The sequence below is a fragment of the Microcebus murinus genome, chromosome 11 (assembly GCF_040939455.1).
Source record: "Microcebus murinus isolate Inina chromosome 11, M.murinus_Inina_mat1.0, whole genome shotgun sequence".
In the NCBI taxonomy this organism is placed as follows: domain Eukaryota; kingdom Metazoa; phylum Chordata; class Mammalia; order Primates; family Cheirogaleidae; genus Microcebus; species Microcebus murinus.
In genome coordinates this window covers 71,988,719-72,015,059 of record NC_134114.1, presented here as the reverse complement: position 1 = coordinate 72,015,059, position 26,341 = coordinate 71,988,719, and the positions used below count along the sequence as shown (strand labels likewise).

At 36.4% G+C, this 26,341-nt stretch overlaps 1 protein-coding gene across 2 annotated transcripts in view; it reads right to left on the bottom strand.

Moving 5' to 3' along the window:
* LNPEP (leucyl and cystinyl aminopeptidase) overlaps positions 1-26,341 on the bottom strand; it is a 95,149-nt gene that overhangs the window by 42,531 nt on the left and 26,277 nt on the right. For both annotated transcript variants that reach the window (XM_012773726.2, XM_012773742.3), the window contains exons 2-4: positions 11,465-12,305; positions 7,346-7,484; positions 5,949-6,080 (exon numbers count right to left, since the gene is read on the bottom strand). In XM_012773726.2, the coding sequence (XP_012629180.2) occupies positions 5,949-6,080; positions 7,346-7,484; positions 11,465-12,305 (1,112 nt within the window). The remainder of the gene's footprint in view (positions 1-5,948; positions 6,081-7,345; positions 7,485-11,464; positions 12,306-26,341) is intronic.

Below are 26,341 nucleotides of genomic sequence, written 5' to 3'. Positions count from 1 at the left end.
GCATTTGCCCATTTAATTTTATGATACTCTTCTCTTTCTCTCCCATTATGTGACATTGTCCTTCTTTACTAATGAGCTATGAATACAGAGAGTTATTTGAAGGACAAAATTAAATTTCACCTCCTTAGCACCTATCACAGTGCCTGGCATCTAGCAGGCACTCAATACAGAGGAGTCACATCTTAGCATGGAGTTTAAAGTTAGCACATAAGGCAGAAATTGCACATTTGTTGAAATTACCCTGGAAAACCTGATTAGAGATCAGCTATTCTCTTTCAGTAAGTAGGACAATGCCAGTTTTCTTTCAGTGCTTGGGACAGCTTTTTTGTTTTTCAGGTGTTAGCTTGTTTTATGGACCACGTGGTATAAAAAATTATCATACAGTGAAACACTCACACTATGAGAGGCCCACAATAACTAAAACCAAGAAAAAAACAGATTCATGTCTCCCATTGTTCATTCATTCAAGGGCACATGGTAAGAGGAAAAGCAAACAAAACCACTCCTATTACTTAAGCTACTATTTACTCTCTTTTTTTTCTTGCTAAATGCATAAATGAAACACATATGATGTGACTAACTATAAACATCTCATTCAGTAAGTACCAAAAGGCAAAATTTAAACAACTGTGTTCAAAACAATGGGCTTTAAAAGGCAATGTTTATTGTTTTCCAATTGATTGAAAAGAGCCCTCTGTACTCACCTGGGAAAGTGGGATATGAACAGTATATAGCAGAATATAAAGACCTCAAAGTGAAGATCTCAGTACGTAGGAAACTTGTTGAGCAATTCATCATTTAGAAAAAGCACATTGGCGAACTCTAACTCCAAATTAATTTTAGTTTCTCATTAAAGGATTAAAAAATTGTCTACAATTTCTAAAAAGTCAAATAGATTTCAAACATAATTCTCTTTATGTGAGGCTTCAATCTATAGAATATATACATTAATCAGAGAAAAATGGAAGTAACATGGCATAAAAGTTAAATGTAAAGAAAAAATTTTTAAGTAAATGAACAAAAAATTAAATATATAGACTCTATAGTTACAGTGCTATAGTTCAAATCTCTGCTATTTGTATGACCTTGAGAGGTTAGTTAACATCAGTTTCTTTCTCTGTAAAATGGTGATAAAAGTAGCTCCTATACTCATAGAGTTGCTGAGGATTAAATGAGCTAATACATTATTAGTGCATGACATAATATCAATAAATGCTAGTTATTATCATTATTACAAATAGACTCTCATCAGAACTGGGGCAAAATATGTGTGACCAAAACATTTGTGGCAATAGTTACTGTAAGAATTAAATATCTAGAATTGGAGTTAATCAATTAAGTTACTTTAGTTGCTTTCTAATGTAACTATGGGAAAAAAATAAAGTAACTATGGCAGAAATGTATTCTCCCATATCATGTGGTCAAGGGTACTTCATCAAGCCAGTCCTCTACCACCTGCAGCCCTTGGTTCAGGGCTGTGACCACAGCTTATTGAATTCAGTCACTAACTGCCAAGGAAACTACAAGCTGATCCTGCTGATGGGTGCATTTACTGCATCTTTCTCCCTTCTACTAAAGTCAGTTTTAGCCTTAAATAAAAAAGCCTGACAGTCTTTTTAAAATCCCTTTCATTTATAAATATACCAAGATCACCTGGAATTTAAGGTAAGTCTTTATCACCTCTGCCTATTCTTTCCAGACACGCATACTTTGTGCATAGTCAACTCAATCATCCAGAAGATGGTATCCCAGCAGAAACACCACCTATACTCCAGATTCCTCCTCAAACATTCTTCTGCCACACATACCATCTGGCCACTCCCATCCTGTATGTGTGAGCACCTTTTCTTAGAGAACAAGTCAGGGGAGAAAAAAGTTGTTCCCATGAAAATGAAATCTGACTGAAGCATCCCCTTATTCCCATCTCTGGAATACAATGATTAGGGGGAAAAAGGCAGTTTGGTATTTTCTTTTCCTTAAAAAAACATGTGTTATGATTCTTACTAGCAAACAATCATCTGGTCATTATATATATATTTTTTATTTATTTTTTAGAGACAGGGTCTCACTTTTGGTCAGGCTGGTCTCGAACTCATGAGCTCAAACGATCCACCTGCCTCGGCCTCCCAGAGTGCTAGGATTACAGGCATGAGCCACCATGCCTGGCCCATCTGGTCATTATAATTATCAAGTTTGTTCTAAGAGCAACAGAACCAATAAGAAATAAACAGAGCAACGTAGCTCAGCAAAGAAAGTCTTGAACAGCATCCTGGGCTTTGTAAGAGTACTCTAAACATTTTTAAAAGTCAATAGGCACTCGGGGCTTAAGATTCACAAATTGAAACTTTTCTTGCCACATCTCTTGCAAAGACCTTATAGAAGATTTCTAAAAACACAAGTATAAAGACCCCTGGTCAGCTCATGGGGAAAAGAGTTCTTTAAGACTGAGGAATAACAGATTTGTTAGGTTTAATTTATCTCTTCCTTAATTTAATAAAAACTAGATAACAAAAGGGAAAAAAAGTAGAACCAAACCTCAACCCCCTAAAAAAGGACAATAATATGGTTTACAAGATTTATAAAGGCAGAAAATATTGGAAGAGTCAATACTCAATTTCCTGAAAAACACAAGCCTTCCTAAGCAGGTAACAGGACACACAAAAAAGCTTAAAAAAAACAAAACCCCAGTATTTTGATACTGTTTCTTTCCAAAATAACAGATTAGATGAGACTTTAGGAGAATGATATAAATTGTGTACAATGTTCCAGGCTGGTAGAAAGATACTTGAGGTAGAAACATTTTTAGTGGAAATTTGAAACAAAGACATGTTTTTAACTAAAATTATAACTTCACATGGATAATACTGTTGAAATTTCTATTTGAACACTGAATGTCAGATGTGTGTGGTCCACATCTGACTAACCATGATTAGATCCTAATTCTACAAATTAGACTTGACTATAGTAAAAACAAAAGCGGCAGTGGCAAAAAACAAAACAAAACAAAAATCTCAAGACAGACAAAGCAGTGTATTTCACAACTGGCCTAGAATTGTCTAGGTAATTCTGGCATTCTGGATGGGAGAGAGAGGTTTAAAGAATAAAGAATGAACAGAAATGATGAAATAAATATTCCTTTCTTTTTAGGTCTTTGACAACAAAAGCAGTCTTTATCACTGAACGTCAGGATACATATAAGAATCTATACTCAGCTTTGACATTTTTAGTTGCTTGGTAAGATTGACTTTAGTAAGTAAGGCCCTACTGCCTTATTTCTGAACTTGTTAAATCAATCTACTTGATATTACAAAACAGAAGCCATCTTAGAGATTACAACACTTTGGCATAGCAAAAATCCTTTGTTAGACTCCAAGTTTTGAATTTCTGGTCACCATACCTCTAGAAATTATCTATGTTACCTGATGTATGAGGCAATATATTGTGGTGGACAGAACAACTTTGACTATCACTTACCTATTGGTTATATAATCTTAGGTCAACACTTAACCTGAGACATTGTTTCCTAATAAGCAACATAGGGCTAATGCCTCCTCCTCATTTGGTTTATAAAATGAAAAAAATGTTTATAAATGAGTGCCTTGGACCACTGCCAGCATGATGTATAACTCCACACATGCTACGTCCTTCCCCATTTCCTAAGAAAAAGGGAGGAAATTAATAAAACTATTTGCTTGTATAATATTAATTTTTAAAAGATTTACTACTGGTTAACATTAAAAATAAATATTGTTTACATTTACCGATATGCAATAGATTTTTCATATGGAAATATGGAAAAAAGGGGGTGTGCACTCTCTACATATGTATGTGCATATATGAATGTGTATATATACACAGACACACAGACATGCCAGGTACTAAATATTTTATAAGAATTTTAAAAATTTAATCCTTAATACAGATAATGTAGTCACTGTAGTATTGGAGTTGTGGAAGGTGAGGTTTACGGAAGATTAGAGAGTAGTCTACCCAAGTGGCCAAAGCTAGGAAACTGTGTAGGAGGGATTTCAACACAGGTAGACTCTAGAATCCATGTTTAACCATGTTGCTTCCTAATACAAATAAATAAAAAGCAAAACAAACAACAACAACAACAAACTCACCTGAAACTCCCGTCTCAATCTTTACACACATATACACACACGCACATACACACATATATGCATATATGAGAATGAAATATATATGTGAGTAATGAATAATTCAACTTGGCTAGATGAAAGAATTCACACTGAAGCAATCAGAAATATATCTGAATTTATAAGGAAAGCCTTGAATATCAGAATGATGAGTTTGAATGTAATCCTAAGGTAAATAGAAGACAACACAGTGATGACAGAAACAAAGAGAAGGGGATGGAGAGAGAGAGAGAGTGCAGAAAGAAGAAGGAAAAAAAAAAGACAAGACTGCATGCATTTTGGGATACAATAAAAAGTGCTGGGGGTTTTATACCAATGACTGTGATAAGAACTACAACAAAGATGTAACTAAAATACTATGAAAGATCAGAGAGGGAATGATTAATTGTAGCTTGGGGGAAAAAAGCTTCATGGAGGATGGGGTATTCAGCTTAGTCTTAAATAAGAAGCAAATCTAACTCTTCTAGTTTGGGCTTTTTAGGCTTTAACAATCAAGGCTGCAAACTCTAAATCAAGGGCTAAATTTGTGGTGCAACCACTGAAGTGGAATTCATTGAATTATTTCAGAGTTAGGCCAGACTTCATACTCTTTTGAAAGGATTCTTAAAAATTTTTGGTTTAGATCTGACATAATGTCTTTCAGTCCAAAGGTGAGTAAACCATATTTAGCCTTACTGAATGTCATAGTCTACACTTACCATTAAACACTTAGTTCGCTTCTTGAGCAGTGTGCCACCCGTTAGTGTGGAGTGTACAGGCCCAGAGTGCCACCGCTGATAATCAGCCAGAGAAACCTAATCTCTGTCCCTGATTCTGAGAAGTATGGGGTAGACACGACCATCTTTTCTAATATATAGAAATATACCTTTGCTACCTTCTGAAGTAGCAAAATTCTAAGGCTTTGCTTATCATCTTGAGATTACCATAAAAAGCTCTTTAGTCTAGAAAGTAACACATCCCAAAACTAGCAGAATGTGTTCAAAAGGTAGATAATTTTCCCTGGTGGAGATCAAAAATACAGAAATAAAGTAAATAAATTTGATCATATTACTATCGTGAAAAATAATCACTTTTAGCTTTAAAAGAATCTTTTCTCCTATATTGTCAGTACATGAAAATGTTAGCTTTATTAGGTCTCTACTATGAAATGAAAGCATATAATCCAATCAAATAATCATTTACAGACAGGTACCAATGACACAGAAAAACAGAGCTGCCTAATTAGAACAAATGATCAATTTTGGCAAAACAGATAAATCCCACCCTTATGTTAAATAATCTTACTCTGAAATAAAGAAACTCAAACAGAATTTGCTTTTTTTAGGAAAGAAAAAAAGAAGGATTCATCTAATTTTTACAACCTAGAGCTATCCAACATGGTGGACACTAGCTACATGAACACTATTGAACAGTTGAAACTTAAGACTGAGGAAGTGAGTTTTACATTATCTTTAATTTAAATTTAAATCAAAATAGTCACACAAAACTAACGGCCACCATATTGTATAGCAATAGCACAGTTCTAAAAGCTTTAGTATACATACATTGTCTTACTAGAATTCTCTTATAAAAGTCCAATTAAAAGAAACTTGAAAATTTACTTTCAGGTATTAAATTAATAACAGTAAATAACAGCTAAGGGAAAAAGTAGCATTTCTGGAATAAAATGTCAGAGTGTGATCTAACAGCTTGTTTTCTTCAGAGAGCAACTACCAGGAATCATTACAGTGAGAGTTCCTCTTAATGTCTTGTGCAACAAACTTTTAGGCAATTACCACATCAACATACCAGGGTTCCATTTACATCCTGACTCAGGTTCTTCATCTCCCCCACAATGAAGGCAACTAGGTAAGTGCTCATCTTCACACTCTCAGAAAACTCATCCTGAATGAGTCCATCTTCCATAAGGACTGATGACTTCTACAAGCAAAGGGCAAAAGACGGCAGTTCTGTAACTACAGGAATCAATGACAACGACAAATAAATTGAAAATTCAAATAGGAAATAAATAGTGGAAGGTACTAGCATATTTTAATCTCTCAGCATGAGTTTCTGGGGACAGCATGGCCCTCAGTCTCAGCCCGTTCTACCATCCTTCATAATGAGGACACGCTGAGTATGCTGGAAATCCTTAACGAGTTTTTAGTCTGAAAGTTTACTTTAAATAAATGTAAGTTAGATATGATAACAGTGGTTCTGTCTCTCTCCTTTAAAACACCAAAATCCAAATCCAAAAGCCAAAACCAGAATCCTTCCTGATGGCCTGGGAGTGTTCCACTGCTACAAATACATCCACACATGAAGGAGCCACAGCTGGGACATCCCTCCAAGCCATCTGAGATGGCTTCACGGACTGCCATGCTGAGGATCCGAAGGCGGCTTATGGGATCAGAGGTGGTAAGTCACTAGAGAAGTCTGCAGCAAACACAAGATGAGGGAATGCAGCAACCTTGCAGGATTTTCCAACCATGAATTAAGATATGTTTTGGGATATTAGTTAAATAGGCATCCACCTCTCTTAGAGAAAGATAAAGGTGAAGAGTATGGTTGGGAGTGAAGCTCTGGAATGACGACCTGTTTAAGAACAGACCATGCTCTCTGCTGCCCACAAGGGTCTGCTGTCCACGGTCTGCTGGATGTGGCTGCTCCTCTCCCCTAGCCACATGTGCTTCAGGAGGCTGTGACCAGGCTGCACAGAGCCACTCAGATGTCTGAGACAAAAGAAGGACCTCCTAGGTTCTGTTTGCATAAAAAGGGTTCTATTTGGTTTCACCTTCACTGCCTCCCACACAGAGCTAACAGCCAGGAAACAGGCTCCTATCTAGTTGTCAGTCTCCACATTACTTAAAACAATATTATTGATTGTTCATTTACCAAGAAAACACTCAGAACGATCATGAGGCAACACTATCAAATAACACTGTCTAAAATAGCAAACTTACCCATTCTCAGAAAATATTATTCCAATCTTGGACCAGTTCATGGTATTAATATTTGCTTCTTGGGTGACTTCTCAATTGCTCCCAACACATATTTTAATTTTTATTTAAGTATTTTAAGAAAGACTATTAATGTATATGATTTTATGATTTTAATCATTTCCAACAGTAGCTTGGCAAAGAGGAAATCAAGTGTTCTTAAAGAGACTCACTCAAAGATTTTACATTCAGGGAACAGAACTGTACCTTAGGCATATTTGATAAAGCAGTATATTGTTCATCCCTTACGATCCTGATGATAAATGTGGCTTTAAATGCTGGTTCATCAAAACAAGGAAAAGCAGATCTTGCTGCCAGAGGTTCAAACTGAGTTGCAGCGAAGTACCTAAAACAAATGCAAATTCAATCTAACAGTTATCGAGTACCTACTATACAAGGCACCCTGCAAAGTTCTAGGGATACTAAGATAAATACAGTACAATCCCACTCATTAAAGGACCTGCAATCAACTGGGAAAGGCAGAGATTTACACAATGGACTGAAACTTATGCCAGGCTGCAAATCATGTCTTAATAATGAAAACAACTTAGTGGGAACAAAGGGAAACAAATTCTGACTAGAGGTTGAAGACACTGCAAAGCAACCTGTACAAAATCTGAAGAGGGTCTTAAAAGATAAGCATTTGAAAAAGCAGAGAAGGGAAGAGAGCATACTCTGGAAAGAGTAGGTAGCACAGGGAAAGAGAACAGTGCATGTCCAGGGACTGGGGGTGGTTGTCCAATGTGGTTTGAGATGAAGCCAGAAGGTAGGCTGCAGCTGGCCACTGAAGTCTTAAAACGGTTTTTGATGAAAGATCAGTAAAGACAACGGTCATCAGTCACCAATAGTCATCTGCACAGACTCTGGCTTCAAAACACTACGCCTCAAATTCACAACTTGTGCTTTCATGAAGACTGAAAAAGCTAGGTGACCTGTTGTGTTCTCGTTTCCTATACTCTTTTAAGAGATGAATCAAAAATTTTCCTCCCCCTTCTAAAGCACAGCAGAAACAGTTGAGAGAAACACACACACAAAAAAAGTCCTCAATCACAGGTTGAGGGAGAAAGCATAAACTGAAACAGGGAGAAAATGCAGATTTTCAATTAAGTAGAGAAATAAAGCATATCTGCATTTGGGAGATCGTCCAAACATGGCCATAGAGTAATGAGGGCAAGCATGGCCTGGTGTGCATACTTCAGGTGCCAGTCAATATGGCATAAATACAACTACCACTTTGGACATGGCAGTTTCTCTTGATCTGGGCTTAGTTTCCACTGTTAGAAGATAAATAGAAAAGAAACAGTATTAGATTTGGAGTAATAAAACCCAAACTCTACAATTTACCAGCCATATGACTTTGGGCATATCAGTGACCTACATCTTGCTTTCCTTCTTCGTTAAATTAGGATTGAGATAGGATCCCCTGACAAACACTAGGGTTTTTGTTAGAATCAAACAAGATTATTCATAATAAAAACCACTTGTATACCACAAAGCCCTTTGTGGATGTTTACTGCAAATGTGAGGCAGCCATACTCCTATTCCACACTTAAAATTGTTGTACTTTTTTTCTGATAAGAATGTGCCCAAATAACTATTTCTAATGGTTAAACTTCAAGAAAGGTAGCGATCAACATACATAAAACAATTGAAACATATTATGTTTCTAACATTCCATTTCTTCACCCTATCCCCAACATTCTTACCCAGGTAACAGAAGATTTTGGAAGAAGGCGACATGGGCCCAGGGGATAAAGTTTAATGATATCCCCACTATACATGTAAGAGAGCCTACTTAGACCATCACTTTTGGATAAAAATTAGATCATAACACTCCAAGATAAATAAAAACCCACTGTTAAAAGAGATCCAATAATAGCTATCCCATATAAAAATCCTGGAGAAGGCTGCTGCTTGATGATTCTTATAACCTGTCTTATCTATGCCGAATAACTTGAAGCTTATTCTTTCATTGGTGAGTACCAGCACTTCTTCAAGTAGAGCTGAAGACAATGACAAATTAGCTAGGGGGTCAGGAAAGAGAATTCTGAGCACTGGGGATAACAATGTGCAAAGTGAAAGAGGTGTGCACCAGGGAGGCAGTACACCGTGGTGGTTAAGAATGTGGCCTCTAAAACAACCTTGGATTTGAGTTCTCCTCTGCTATCTGCTAGCCAGGAGATGCTAGATGAGTTCCTTTATGTGCTTCTGCTTTCTTAGCTATAAAATGAATTAATACTAATATCTACCTTAGTGGGATTGACAGGATATATTTGGAACAGTTTTTAGCACGTTAATTCCCAGTAAATATTGTCTATTAATATCATCTGATTTTAGGAACATGTACACGAAGTTTAACATGGCAGGTGAAGGCTGGGAGAAAAAAACAACAGCCATATGATGAAAGGTCTGTTGGAAATGAGGAACAGCTGAAACACAGTGGCCATCCTAAATTTGTTTACTTGTTTAGTATCAGTTTGTTATCAACAACTTCTAGAATTAATTCCAAGGTTACTGTCTCCACCTTACATCACACAGGTAGAGAGCTCCCTTACCCTAAGCAGTGTCAATGCAAGATATCTGACATTTACCTATACTCTGATTTTCCACCAACAAGGACTATATCCCTTAATTACTTCATCTACCATTTTAAATATTTATTCTAATTATACCTCAGAGGGAGAAAAAAAAGTATAAAAACTTCTCTAATAGAACTAAGCAAAATTAAACGTGAAAGACAAAAAAAAATTGATTTGAATTATAGTTTTCAGACATCCTGAAAGGTATAAATAATCTTCTAAATTTTTACCTTGCACCAACATACACAATTATGTGGGGCATTCATTTTACTGAAACAGGTAGGTTAATGAATTTATATTTTGTGATAGCAGAATTTCACAAATTTATTTCAAAATATTTTAAAATATTATTTTTTAACACCCTATCTCTTAATTTTAAGGAAACATATTCCATTTTTCTGGCATTTTCTACAACTCAGTCCAGCCCGTGGTAGGAGTCAACAAGTGGTCATGCCAAAAATCAACTACGCTGCTATACAACACTCATGCCTCCCATTATACAGGAATAGGTCCAAGGAGTCCAGAGGCAATAATCTGGTTGAAGAGATGGCTAGGGGACTTGTCTTAAAGGTCTGTTTGAATACTAAGAACACTGTTTTTATGTATATCCTGAATTTCCTAGGGATGATGGAGATTAGAGGAGGAGGACGAAAGCGGAAGAACCTCCAAGTGGCCATTGTGATTATAAATTTGTGCTCAATGCCAGATTTCATGTGAGAATTGAAGTGATGATCGAGCATGACATTTATTTTAAAAGTATTACATAAAGGAAAAAAATAAAAACCACTTATCTGAAAAAAGAGCTACAGATCTTGCTTTGCTTCTGTCCCAATTTAAGAAGGATCAAAAGGTTCCCTTAAGATGGATTTAAAATACTCATTTCTAACTGTTTCTCTTAATACATCAACATATACCAGCCAAATAGCCAGCATCAGTAATTCACATACTGGTTTACAGAGTGGTATACGAGCATGTTCCAGCTGCATAAAGCAGATACAATGAGGACTTTGTGCACACAAGAGAATTGACATTATTTCTACTTAAGAAAAACTTGTACACAGTGTATACTGAATCTCCCCAGAAATTCAAACCACATGCTATGAATACTAAGATTAAAGTACAAAATATATGGTCCAAGTAGGAAGCTGAATAATTTTATGCTTTGTTTCACCTTTTTTTTTTTTGAACCAAATTAAGTCCTCTACACCTTTTTTAAATTTCCATCAGAAATCTAAGAATTTTTTTTAAAAAAATAAACCAGTAAAGGTTAAGCATACTAAAAATGGTATGTATAAGCATACCCTTCTTCAACTTCATGCCCTTTCTCCATCTCACTAAGCACCACCTAAAAGTTCTTCACATTAAGAAAACAGGTCTTAAATTGTAACCAACCCATACTGCCCTGTACTCTGCTTCCCATAGAAACTGTATGAGGTGACAGAAAACTAGATTCATCTTGTAAAACATGAAAAGCTCAAGATAATCTAAGTTGTTTTTTTTTTGTATAATCTTTATCTACCTCCTTCCACCAGCACACCCAACCCCCCCCCATCCCACCATGACATACGCTCAAGGCTTTGACTAAGAGAAATAGTATATCCCTCCACACCAACATTCTACTATTTTGTACATGACTTTCTAAATTAAAAAAAATTACAGTTAAGCGTCTTTTGTGTGGGCACAGGGATCCATATTGCAGAAGTCATCACAGAGCACAAAACCATAATTATTTAAGAGAGCTACATACTTTTTCTCATTATGTTCATCTGTGTAGGAGGTGCCATAAAACCCATAGTAAGAACTAGATATGTTTGCCGAATACTCTATCTTCAAGGTATAATTGTGCCCCATTATAAGGGCCTCGGGGGCAACAATAGCAATTTGTTCATGAAATGGATATTCCAGGATCTCTACTTGTTTTTCTTGGCTTGAAAATGCTGACATAAAGGTCACTCTTGAAATATTATGACCTGTGCTATGAAGAACGATATTCCACGTGGCCTGAAGAGCCTGAACTGAAATTGCCACAGAGCCCTTGAATGTCATCGAGGTTAGGTTTGGGCGTAGGTTAAGTTCATAGCGTAGTGGCATGATGGCGGTGGGAAGCCTGATCTGTGCCCATGGAAACAACTTCCCATTTGTTGCAAATGGCTGAATTAATTTCATTGGTTGGTTTTTTTTATGGCAGCCTTCTTTGGTAAAGGTACATCTGGGCAGTAAGTAAATCACCATGATTACAGAAATAGCAACCACGACGACGAAAGCACAGACCACGAAGGTCCTTGCAGACGGCACTGAACATGCCCCGTCTGGGCTCTGCCGGTAGCCAGTTGCACTGTTCCGAAGGCCTGAGCTTCTATTCATGAAGGACATGCCCAGCAGCTTTGCAGATGACTCGTAATCCTCTTCATCCTCGTCCATCTCATGTTCACCAAGACCCCGCACCAGCAGTCGGGAACCCCGGGGCTCATATTCCACCTCATCAGGCTCTAGAGGGTGTAAACAAGGCTCTTTGGCTAAATCCACTACATCTGGTTCTTCCTCAAACATGCTGTTTTCAATCATATTCCTGGGGAGCTGAAGCCGATCTAAAAAACCAAAACATAAGGACAAGGAACAGAGTTAGAAACAAAGCTCATAATAACATGTCTTCTAGCAAGACCACATTTAATCTAAGAACTTTCTTTAAATCACTAAGACTTATTTCCATCTCAGAGCAAATGAATTAAAGCAGATGCTTATGATATGCTTGAATCATTCATTAAAACTCAAACATAAATAAAAGTATACCAGTCATGAAACAAGAAAGCTAAACAGGCTAGTACCAAAAAAAGACAGCTGAGATTATGTACTAATTTCCTTACACACTCCTGCCCAACAACCTGGGACCTTGTCCAGGGCTTTAGATGGCCCTGCTGTGGCCTGCCTCTGGCTGTGTCTGTCCCCATGGGGTGAGGAGTCCGTAGGACCAAAGGGATGCACCCACCTACAGACGTTATCCTCTCTGGGCTTGGGGCACTTGGATACCAGAATTTCTCCCCAAAAAGCCTCAAACCTGTTTCAAGGGCATTTGTAGGTCTCTTCCCTGAGTCTCACTTTCCCTAGGCAACACCACAAACTAGTATGCCCATTTTCTATGCTTTAGTGGTAGCCAAGCAACCATAGGATATTGTTTCCCCCGGGAGAGGGATGTTTCCTTCCCACAGCAAACTGGAAGTAGCAAATTATGCAGGAAGTTTTCATAAGCAAGAAATAATAAGGATTAATAAGACCAAAAGAACATAAAAATTAGATAAACCTATAATTCAACCTGTTTTTCACACTTCCATAGCATTCAGAAGTACAACATAGTCCCATCTGTAACAACTACACTATAGTATACACCATGAGTGTTAATGGATCTTGGGGTGAGGTAGTGGTGGGAACTTTTATAAACTACAGAGAATCACACCTTCCAATTTGCCAAGAATCACTGAGAATAAAAAGACTCACAAAGTAGAAGGGTAAATAATCCCACATGTATCAATAATTCCTATGATTAGACCATCTTTATTTAAAATTCATAGAATTTTAGTTTTTAAGGAATCTCAAGTTATCAAACTGAAAACCATTAACCTTTCCCTTCAAGGTACTTTTATATATATTGTTTCTAACCATCACAACAAGTCTATAAAGTGGCAAGTATTCTAACTATTTCAGACATGAGAAAATGGAAAAATTAAAATGAGTTAATTATCTTCATAAAGTGACACAACTATTTAGTCATAAAACTGATATTGGAGCCCAGGTCTAAAAATGTGATTCTAAAATTTAGGCTCTTTTCATTATTATATTGTATCCCCCTACTCAAACTAATTCAATAAAGGATGAGGACTTGTACCCACATTATTTATTTTGTACCTGGCAATGAAACTGCTAAGAGTATTATTTCACCATCAGCAAAGCTTACATAAGACTACTTAGTACCTAGCTTAATAGAAATGCCACGTATCTGCACTATTCAATAAACTAAACAGTGGCAGCCCATGATCCAAACAACAAAGTATTCATAAAATTAGGATAAAATTCAGTTTTGCTACTTAAAATGTGGCGTGTGGCCTGGGGCCCAGTAGCATTTGCATCACATTGTAGCTTGTAAGAAAAGCAGACTCTCACGTACCTTCTCTAAAGATGAATTTTAACAAATCCTCAAATGATTAATGTGCACTGAAGTTTGAGAAGCACTGGTCTAAGCACCCTTTTTAAAAGGTAGTAAAGGTCAGACCCCCATGAGCACTAATGGTGCCATTCTTGGGTGTGTTCTGGCCATCCCAAGGTGCTTACCTTTCATTCTCAGAACAAGCCATGCTGCTATTTCATGCTGTTTTCCACATGCCTTTTCCCCTCTCTGTTCCCTCTCCCCAGAATGTCATTATTTCCCCTTCTCATCCCTGTCCACCTGGTAAACACCTGCTATTCCACAACTCAGCTTAACCTGCTACAATATGATTTAAGAAAAGTTATCTTTTTGTGTTTGTTTTTCCTTTCTCTTTACCTTTTAAAAATAATTTCATGTCACTCACCCATTTATGCTTTGGAGATTAGACAAATCACAATAAGGTTGCTTTTTCCTGCCTCCTCTCTACCCTGAACTTCGTACAAGTTACGCTTCTTATAAAAGTTTTATTTGAATAAAACTTTTAATCATTTTCTAGATGTAGGTTTAGCAAGCAGCCATCTATCCAGCCCTGTGAGAGGTCTGGAATGGAAGAAGGACATCCTGATTTGGGGAACTTAATCTCCTAAACTTCCATTAGTGTCCCAATTTCTTGTGACAAGTTTGTTTTGGTTTTTGATACTTAATTGTTTTGGGGTCATGCACTTCATTAACAAAGACTGCTGCATTTGAATTTTTGTTTAAATTACTTTTAAGCTTTTAATGGTTAGAAGTTTTCTGCAGTAGTTTTTTAGACCTTGGCACAGTGCTGTAGATTAGTTGCTTAATTTCTTTCATTTGAAAATATCTAAAAGGCCTTGTTTTTCCTCCTTACTGTACATGGGAAGATTGCCCATGTGATTTGTTCTATGTTAGACCCAAGGCAGACAACAATGGGTTCTGGACAGTATGGTTTTACTTAATAAATTTCTAAACTAATTCTGGATAGAATCTCAGCTTACTATTAAGAGCATTCCCATCCCTGAATTCTGTACCCTTAGAACTTTTTTGCTGTTTTTTTGATTCTTCAGCCATGCCCTACACAGGCTGGGGATATTCTACAGTCTAGCCACTTAGCATGGCCTGTCTGTACTTCATTAACTTCAAATTTTCTGACAAGGGCTTAGTCACATGCCTGCCAAAATCCAGACAACTGACTTTTATTATTAATGCCCAGTCAGAAGAATATCTATGTAAAATATTAAACTTTCAAAAATGGAACACATCAACCATCTGCTATATTCTACTGCACATGAGAAGCACACTTTTTTTATATGAGAAATCATATCAAGTTAAATACATCAAATCAGGGGAAATCACTTTTGTTACAGCAGCCCACGAACACTGTACTTCAAGTCTATTTAAGAAATGTCAGTTTGATTCTTAAGTCAGTGTGCTTTAATTTCAGCATTAAATTGTAATGGGACACACGGCTATCCCTTGCTCTAATGGGATATACTCCTACTGAAAGAAGGGATCCTAAAGAAACAGGGAATTTCCTAAAAACCTCTTAAATCCACATATACAAGCTAACTATAAGCCAAAAGCAAAAAACTTGCTAGTTGAAATATTTCAGTTTTAAATAACATAGGCCCATGTGGTTATCTAAGAAAACCGAAGACATTTCTTTTCATCAGATACTGTGAACTGGTGCTCCTCATGTCATTTGTGGACCAGTGCCAGTCTGTTTGTCACCCATCTGTGACAGGACATACATAGAAAATTAGTGTCCAAAAACTTCTGTAACAATTTGATAATTTTATGTCTGTTGCATTTAATGTTTAAAACGGAAAGCTTATATTTTGCATTTCTTTTTTCATTTCAATTTTTAAATGTTTTTTTTTTTGCATGCTACAAAATTCCTGCAACAGATTAAAAATTAAAAAACAAAAACAAGAAACCCTGGTTCTTCGACTAATTTGAGAAGCAATGGGTTGGTTGAGATAAAGTTCTTAACTGTGACTGCAGCAGTGGAAATGAAGAGGAGGGAATGATTACAAGTCAGGTTAAAGAGGGAGAATGCACAGGAACTGATGCTCCCTTGGACTGGATGGGATAGTAGGATAGAGAGAGAGAGAGAAAAGTCTATGTCAATTCCTTATACATGTTCTGGCTTGGATAACTGGAAGGAGGAATATCATTCAGAGGCTGAGGAAAGAGAACAGGATTATGAGATGGCATTCAGTATGGGATATGAGATATTTGATACACCTGTCAGACAACCAGATGGCGATGTTTGATTAATAGAGTTAAAGACCTGATTTTAGATGGAGGTTAAAATCATGTCTCTTTCAATGACTGCTTGATCTCAAACAGGTTCCATCTGTTAGCCTCAATTTCCTCACCTAAAAATGTGGAAAACAGTACTATTTAATAAGATCATCACTAAAATTATGCCATGTGGGTCTAGAGCTCAAAAGAAGTATTTGGAAGATTCAGATTTCTGAATAACCGGGGTATGTGTGATCATTAAAACCATGCTGATAGGAGAGAGTGCTGAAAGCGAGGAAGAGTCAGGGATCATCAGCACTTAAGAGGTGAGTCGGCAGAGGAAGGGGGGCAGCTAAGTAGAATGAGGGATGGACTAGACTGGTAGGAAAATCAGGCGAGCAGCATCCTAGAAACCAAGGGAAGGTTTCATGAAGAAGGAAGGGGCCACTATTAAACATCTTAGAAAGGTCAAGTAAAATGAGGCCTAGAGAGAGTGTCCCTTACACATGGAACCAGTGACTTTTATGAAGTGCTTTCAGTAGAGTAGTGGGAGTGGAAGCCTGATTCCAGTGGCCCAGAGTAGGGATAGAAAGTTAACAAGAGAAAGCAAGGGCTGCAGACTATTCCTTCAAAGTACATAGCTGTTTATCGAGGAAAAAACATGGGGGCAAACTAAAAAAAAAAAAAAAAATATGGTGTAAAGAAGAGTTAAATCTTTTGTTTTTTATTTGTCTGTGTTTAAGATGGGAACACTTTATGCATGCATTTCTGTGGGGAAGGAAAAGTCTAGACAGACAAAATGTGGAGGTGGAGGAGAAGAGGGAGAACGCTATCTCAGAGGATTAGGGAGAGATCACAAAAACCCCAGCGAAGGCATTAACCTTGACGGAAGCTAGGTGTGTTCTTTCTGCAAACCTGCAGGACAGGAGGTAAAGACGCATGAGTCTGAAACAGCAGAGAGCCTTCATGTTCTCTGTGACAGTGGAAGCAAGGCCATATGCCCAGAGCTAACGGCAACTGTGGAGAAGAAACAGGGTCTCGTAGAACAATAAGGGACAGATGCCACGAGAGAGGACCAGGGAGTAGTCCGCGGACAAAGTGTGGCTGAGAAGCTCAGAAAGCCTGGTGGACTTTGTCACACCACGAGTCTCTGTAAACATCTTAGCAGTGCTTACCAGCTCTGGGTCTGGAAGAAGAGAAAGTAAATTATGTATATTTTATTAATATCACAATAAAAAATAAGTGAAAAGTTTTTTAAAAGTAAAGAAGGCAGATTAACACGGGCTAACCATGTAGGGAGGATGCGGTGAGGAGCCAAGGGCACAGTGCATAGAGGGTGCTGGCAAGAGAGCAAATGATTAGCTGAGGGGTGCAATGTAGAAGACAAGACAAAAAGTAAAGCCATGACAAGCCACATGGAGAATAGCTTCAATTAAAAGGAGCAGACTTCCCACGATCCCTTTAAATTATCATCATATTTTCTCAGAAAATGACATGAAATGGGATGTACAGCCATCCCTCACTATTGGTGGGGGACTGGTTCAAGGAATACCCCTCCCCACCAAGTGGATACTAAATCCACAAATGCTCACTTCCCTTGTATAGAATGGAATAGTATTTCCATATAACCTTTGTGTGTCCACCCATATGCTTTAAATCATCTCTAGATTACTTACAATACCTAACACAATGTAAATACTATATAAATTGGTGTTGTACTGTCTTGTTTAGGAAATAATAACAAGAAAAAAGAGGCTATATGTGTTTTTTTTCTGAGGCCCCTATGACACAACAAGTGTGAGACAGCATCTTTATCTTCTATATCATTTCCAAATGGAAACGTCATTAAATTTCCAAAGTGATGGCTAATTATCAGATAAAGTAACTATTTCTCTAATGAGAATCCTTTTCCATCAAAAAAGATTTTATTGTAAAGAAGTTTGGGCATAAAAATTTTTATTCAAGCTAATGTCCAAGGTATTTGTGAATTCTCTTTGCTCTGGCTGGGTTGCACTGCCAATGTTACCCAACACTGCTTGACCTCTAGTATTTCTGTTCTGTGTTAACCTTTTGCAGTTACTTCTTTGTACACCTCATGTCGTTACGTCCTCAGTTGGCTAAGAGCTCTCAGGAAACCCTGGCCCAAATCTCTGTGATCTCTCTCTGCATAGCTTCTCCCAACCCTGCCCCGGCACCCTGATCTTGGCCTGCCACCCCTGCTCTAGAATTTAGAACAAAAAGGAGTGACTTTTTTTTTTTCCGATTTAGGTCTAGATGAACAAAACATTACCCAACCTCCCTAACCCATGCTCAAAGAAAATTTCTTCCTCTTTATCACAGTGCTCATATTAAGTTACAAGTTTAGATATACCATTATCTCACCAGAATCTGAAGGGCAGTCATGAAGAATGAACAAGTTTTGAAGATGTATCTAAGCAGTCCCTCTTTGACACCCTGTTTGCTTACACCTCAATGTATAAGCAGAGTCATAAAATACACACATGTAAAGTCTTGCATGCATTACTATTAATACCTTTCCCCTAATACATTGTGCCTTTTCACAGACCACCTTTAATTTTTCAGTTGAGAGGCCAAGGTCATGACCCAGGATGCAAGACCAGTAAGGTCTTTCTCTCTCCTACCTGCCCCCAGCTTGTCTCCCTTGTGAAGAGAGAAGTCAATGGATGACTAAGGGTAGGAGACAGGAAGCTCAGAGAGAACTGATTCAGTCCACGAGCATCATGAGCTCATTTCACTCTATTTAGAAGGATTACCATTTACTTTTTCTCTTTCAGGCTACTCCTAAAGTTCACTTCAACACATATTTAACACAAAAATGTTATAAGAGACTTCCACTTACAATGTGACAGAGAAATTATTATCAGACTATTCCTCTCATAAACAACTATTAAACTGGACAAAATGATGCAACTGTTTTCACCTACTGGATAACACAGCAAGCATGTGACTTCTGAGAAAAAGAAAAGGTGAGCCCACAATAGCTCTGGTTCTTTTCCTGGGGACAATTTCCCAATTGTAGTATAGCTGGAGTCCAAGTAGAGCAGGGGTGGCAGGCCAAGATCAGGGTGCCGGGGCAGGGTTGGGGGAAGCTATGCAGAGAGGGATCACAGAGATTTGGGCAAAGGTTTCCTGAGAGCTCTTAGCCAACTGAGGATGTAACAACATGAGGTGTACAAAGAAGTAACTGCAAAAGGTTAACACAGAACAGAAATACTAGAGGTCAAGCAGTGTAGGGTAACACTGGCAGTCTAATCCAGCCAGAACAAAGAGAATTCATAAATACCTTGGGCATTAGCTTGAAACACTAGCAGGGCCTCAGTTTAGAAGTAAAAGGCACACCCTAGAACCATACTAACAAAGCCTAAAACCAAGCCCTAATAAAAAACACAGGGAAAAAAAATTGAGGATGAGTCTTGCTAGGTTAGAAGAGACTAAGAAACACCTTGGGCTTTCCACATATCTGCCCTAACAAACTTTAAAAACAAAGCCTACACAAGGTGACCAGCCAATAACTAAGCTGCCTACTTAAAAACAAACAAACAAACAAACAAACAAACAAACATTCTACAGGGAAATTTAAAGAATTCATCCTCTCTACAATGTGGCATCAATGCTGTCCAATATGTAAAAAACATTACTAGATATTTAATGAAACAAGAAAATGTTACGTGTAAGAAAAAATAAATCATTAGAAACTGACTTTAAGGTGGCCCAGATATTACATTTTGCAAACCTTTGGAGTAGTTAATATAAATTAAAAGAAAAGAATACCAAAAGAAAATGTGGTTTAAAAAGAAAAAGGCAGAATATGTGAACAGATGGTTATCTCAGCAGAGAAATTTAGAGCATATAAACAAACCAAATGGAAGAAAAGAAATGGAAATTCTAGGACTGAAAAGTTCAATAACAAATTAAAAAGTCACTAAACGGGCTTAACAGCAGATGGGAGATAGCAGAAGAAAGAGTTCATAAACTTGACAGATCATTAGAAATTACCAATTTGAGGAACAAAGGACTGAAGAAAAATGAACACAGCATGAGGGATTTGTGGGACAATATTAGATAGTTTAACATATATGTAATAGGAGCCACAGTAGAAGAGGGTGACAATGAGGCAGAAAAAATATTTGTAGAAATGATTAAAATTTTATTAAGTTTGATGAAAAACACCATTTTTCAGATCTAAAATGTTCAGAAAACTCCAGAGGATAAATACAAAAAAAAAAAAAAAAAAGAAAGAAAAGAAAGAAAAAAAATCAAATCTAGGCACATGATGGTCAAACTATTTAAAATCAATGATAAAGAGAAAATCTTCAAAAGAGCCTGAAAACAACATGTTACATGCAAAAAACAATATAAAGAGCACTAACTTCTCATCACAGCAATGTGGGGACCAGAAGACGACAGAACATTTCTAAGGGGCTAGAAGAAAAAAAAATTGTCAACTCAGCATTCCATATCCAGTGAAAATATCCTTCAAAAACAAGGGTAAAATAAGGACATTTTCAGATAAACGAAAAGCTGACAGAATTCATCTCAAGAAGATGTATACTATAAGAAATTATAAAGGAGGTTCTTCAGGATGAAGGGAAATGATACCAGATGGAAACTCAGATCTTCAGGAAGAAAAGAAGAATATTGAAATAATGCATAAGTGCTAAAAAATTAAAAATGTTATGTTTATTCTTCTTATAATTTCTTTAAAAGACCATCTTTAAAAACTATATGATTAAAGCCCAAAATAACATTGTGAGTTGTTTTATAAGTCTGTTTTTTATTTCAAAATATGTGGAGATTGTCTACCTATTCCTAACATATACAAAAATAAAAGATATGACAACAAAGCACAAAGAATACAGAAGTTGAGTAAATTATATTAAATTACATTTACGAATTGAGAAGGGGAAATGGGATGTGTCAAGTGAGAAATTAAGAGGTAGAAAGTAAGAAGGGTCGGTCAAGCATAAAATGTGATGATACTGACTATACACAGACTTTAATAAGTTAAAGATGCATATCATTAGCCCTAAACTCTAAAAAAGTGATTTTAAAAAAGATGCAGAGTTAAAAATCCAATAGAAAAAATAAAATGCTAAAAAATATCCAGTTAACCTAGCACTCTTGGAGGCCAAGGTGGGAGTGTCATTTGAGCTCAGGAGTTTGCGACCAGCCTGAGCAAGAGTGAGACCTCATCTCTACTAAAAAAATAGAAAGAAATTAGCTGGACAACTAAAAATACATAGAAAAAATTAGCCAGGCATGGTGGTGCATGCCTGTAGTCCCAGCTACTCAGGAGGCTGAGGCAGAAGGATTGCTCGAGCCCAGAAGTTTGAGGTTGCTGCTAGCTAGGCTGATGCCACAGCACTCTAGCCTGGGCAACAGAGTAAGACTCTGCCTCAAAATAAATAAAAGAAAGAAAGAAAAAGAAAAACAAATCCAGTTAATCCAAAAGGAGGGAGTCAAGGTGAAACAGAGAAGCAAAAACAAAAGTAAATGAAAATAGTGACAAAATAACAGACTTAAACTTAACCATATTAATTATAAACGGATTAAACATTCTAACTCAATAACAAAGATTGTCATACTGGGGGGAAAAAAGCAAAAACCAAGTATATACTGTCTATAAGAGATATATTTTAAATTTAAAGACACAAATAGGTTAACAAAGAAGAAGGAACTTTTTTAATGATAAAAGGAGAAATTCAACGGAATAAGATACCAATCTTAAATATGTACATATCTAATAGCAGAATCTCAAAATTCATAAAACAAAAAAATGCCAAAACTCAATAGAGAAGTAGAAACATCCGCAACCATAAATGGAGATTTTATCACTTTTTTCTTCATAATTGATAGAATAAGTAGACAACAAACAAATAAGGTCACAGAAGATCTGAACAATAACAATTTGACCTAATTGACAGTTATACAACATTAAACCAAATAACTGCAGAATATATATAGAATATTTACCAAGATAGAATAAAGTAAAATAAATCATAATAAATTTCAAAATGCCAAAATAATCTTTTTAGAGACTTCTCTATAACCATAATGGAAACTATTAAAAAAATCAATTAGTAAATTAGGTAGACAATCTCTAGATATTTGGAAAATAAAAAACAGACTTCTAAATATTCGATGGGGCAAAAAAGAAACCACAAGGAAATGAATAAAACATATCAAAATTTGAAAGAAGTTTATTGTTTTAAATGTCTCCATTATAAAAAGGTTTAAGATCAATGACATAAGTTTCCACCCTAAGAAGCTAGAAAAGAAAAGCAAATTAAACCTAAATAAATAGAAGAAATAATAAAGAACAGAGCAGAAATCAATAAAATAAAAGACAGATAAACAACAGAAAATTAAAGCAAAAAATGCTGCTGGAGGGCAGGAAAGCAGTGTTCTTGGCTCTAATTCATATTCTCCTAGAAACTGGCCTGAAAATCCACATATATCAAGTCCAGCTGGATCTCCAAGACCAATTTTTCACTTCTCTTCAAAGTCTAGATAGGTTAATTAAAAGGACAAATCAGAACTAGGTCATGGGCTAGAGACAGAGAACCTCTTTAACAAGCCCAACTTTCTTACATCTATCCCTCTTTCAAGAATACCCAGCAAACAAAATCATTTAGCCACTGATAATGCTGGAAATATGCCCCAATTTAGAAAATACATATGTTCTGCTCCTCCTCTCAAGTAAAAAGCTAGGGAAATTCTCTTTGTAAATCCAATTCACTTAAAATGAATTAAAGAACTACTATTTAAAGGAAAGCTCACATGGTCACATCAAAAGTATAAAAGCATTCTTAAGCAAAAAATTATAATACTTAACATACATTTCTGTATTTGGATTTTTGTAACTTTATCCTAAAAAGGGAACCCCCTCTTAATTTTAAGTGTCCATTTAAAAATTTAACTGAGTATTTCTGAATAGGAACAAAAAAGGGCCTCTGATTTAAAATTCTTACTTCCAATTAAGATAATCCCAACTCTGAGGCTCATTTTGCAGAACCACAACCATCCTGCAGTAGTTCAGGTTACAGCTATGTGAAACAAATCTCCACAGCTAGCACCTTTGTTCTGAATCTCAGAGACCCAGTGGCCAAACCTATATATAAAGTAGCTAAATCAGTCCTCGGCTCTGAGCCATGCTTCCACAAATCTGCAGAGCACACATAGCCATGGACTGTGCCTGCTCTGCCTCTGACCAGTATGAGACCACACACCTGTTACAAACATCTTGATTTCTCTCAAGCATGCATGCCTGCTATAGTCACTTCACCTTTGTGCCTTTCCCCCACCCTCTTCACTCTCCTCTCTTTTCTCCCTCTTTATTATTACATGAATATTAATCCAACATAATCTTTTCAAATTCCCAGTTTCTTTCACCTTTTAAAGATCAATCCAACTATTATCTGAACAGATGTCTTACCAATTCCCCTCCTCTCCCTAAAATAGTACATTACAAATACTAAGGTGCACAACAGTTCTCTTAGGATAAAAAGGTTATAAGAACTGTAATAAGGAAAAACTTAAATGCACCCTGAAAAAAACAAACCCAGTAAAACTTTCACAGATATTATGATGTTCACTCCCCCTCCCCCATGGTTAACTCTTTGGACAATCAAGGAAAAGCAGCTTGATTTATAGTAAACTTGACATTATCTAGTCATCATTGTAAAGTAATCCTGCCAACTTGGAGGATTATCCAGTACAGGCTTGCTTCTTGGTAGCCAACGTACATAGAGTTTTGTTTATAATTAGACAGTGCAGTGTTAATTATGCTGGTTGCCCTGCCAATGTTCTACAGAGGCTACAGGGAGAGATCAAAACAGTCATTCCAGAATAATGAGTCACCTCACTCTCTGCACACCACATACCACTAGCAGACTCTCAAACCTGGAAAATGAAAACTCTGCACACTATTTGCCTATCTACCTTTTCGCATTTAGGACGAAATACTTAGTTCCAAAACCTGCTCCATACTTACTTTTCTAGAATAATAGGAACATTTTAATCCTAGTAACTTTTTGCTTACTAAAGAACTATAGGTTGAAGGAAGGAAGGTTCAGAAAAATCACAAGGTCTCTTTTACCCTGTAGAGAAGAGAATTTCTGCATAAGTAAACCGCAATTATTATAAATTTTGCTTCATACATGGCTAATTCCTCCAGGGAGGAGTTCTTATCTCAATTCATCTTTGAATTCCTGGTGCCTAGCAGGGAAGAGACCTGCAATAAATGTTGAAAGGAAAGTAGCACTAATCCAACACATTAAAATGAAGTATTAATTAATGAAAATTACCTCCGTGTCCATGTGCAAATGCTTTAATGGCTGAATCTAGGTATACTGCAGGCTTGGAGGGAGACAGAGTTCACTTGCTAGCTGTAAGGTTAACAAGATCCTTCTAACATCTGTGGTGGGGCTGAGTCTTAAATCAGCAGGGCTTAAGAGTACTTCAGTGATTATGGGCTCTGAGTCACTGAATTTCATTTCTACTGGACACTGATCCTTGAGACCACTCACTACATTTCCTCTTCCTTCCTCAAAGTTGGTATATAATTTAAATCAATTTTGGTTTAAAAGGTATAAAATATAGTGAAGAGAAACTGAGGATTCTAGTCCTGGCTCCATCCCTCAGTGTATTGTTAGAAGCTCAGTTTTCTCAATGGTAAAATGGGAGTAATAACTGCCTTGTAGACTTTGACTAGCATAATGGTCAAATAAGGTAAATGAGTCTCAGCACTCTGCAAACTATGAAGCGCTATATTAACAAGAGTTTGTTGCTACTATGTTAAATAATTAGGGTAGGAGCTTCAAAATCATAAGCAAATAAACACCTTTTTTACTTTTTAGCCACCCACACTAGTATTTCTCTTCAAGATCCATTAATGTAATTTCCCCCTTGAATTTTTTTTACTATAAAAAAGCAGTGTTTTAATGTTGTTTGCAGCACATATCAGTAGATAAGTTCATAAAATTTGAGGAGTCCAGAAATCTCATTTTGTTTTTGGCTCCAAAATATCAAATGAGGAAGATAAATAACAACTCTGGCCTTTTGATATCTTTTACGATCAGCTACATCAATGTCCATATAGAACCTCAGAATTATGGAACTCTAGATATTACCTGTTTTACAGAGATTCTGAAACATAGGTTTTACACTTTAAAGTCATCTGACTTCCAAGACATTTGTCAAATGGCTGCCTTAATATAAAAATGCCAAGAAAGCTCCCAAAATATCACAAAGATTAAAGTGTATCTAAAGACCATGCTCATTTGCTACATTGCATTCACACAATAGAACACAGATATCCTATAACAGCTACAATTTGTAAAAATGCAATTTAAATTTATATGATGCTCGATTTTTCTGGTTGAAATAATCTAAAGGACACTATTATGTAGAAATCAATCATATTTTATCCAACTAAAACACTTCATTCAGTGAATTTTCTGACTAAAAATTCACTAAATTATATTTACGAAGTCTAATCACAGCTGCTATTTTCTGTGCAGTTCTATAGTCCTGTAAGCAAAAATCAACATTCCAGTGCTAGAGAGAAGCAAAAAAGATTAACTACATTCTGGTTTAACTTTGTAGCTATGAAGTACATTGTAAATATCTATCAAAGAGGACATGAAAGATGAAAAGGAGAAATTCTAGTAGAGAATGCCAATGACCAAGGAGAATATCAAACAGAAACAAGAACTATAGCACATAAAGAATATCACTGTAAAATGCTTCAAAGATACAGGATTTAAATAATCAAGGAAAGAAGCGAATAAGTAACTATAGTGTAATAAAACCTTAATTGTAAAACAAGAATAAAAAAACAAGGGAGAAGTCATTGCCTTCAGTAAAAAAAGGAAAATGCCAATCTCAACAACAAACAGGGCAGAAGTTCTTTTAACCTGTGTCCATTTAACACACCTCCAAATTAACCATTGTTCTCAACTTCTCTATAAGATGTTTTCTGATGCTAAGTGCTCACAGAATGTCTACAACCCATGGGCCACTCTCTAGAAGGTCCAAGTACTTATGCCCCCACCAAACGCACCATATTCTTAAAAAGGATTACTTGTTTGTTTTCAAACCAGTTTATGCTAGTTAAAATTAGAATTATGGTTTATATAATAATAAACTATTAATAAATATTACTTTACATGAAAAAAATACAAAAAGAAAAACTGT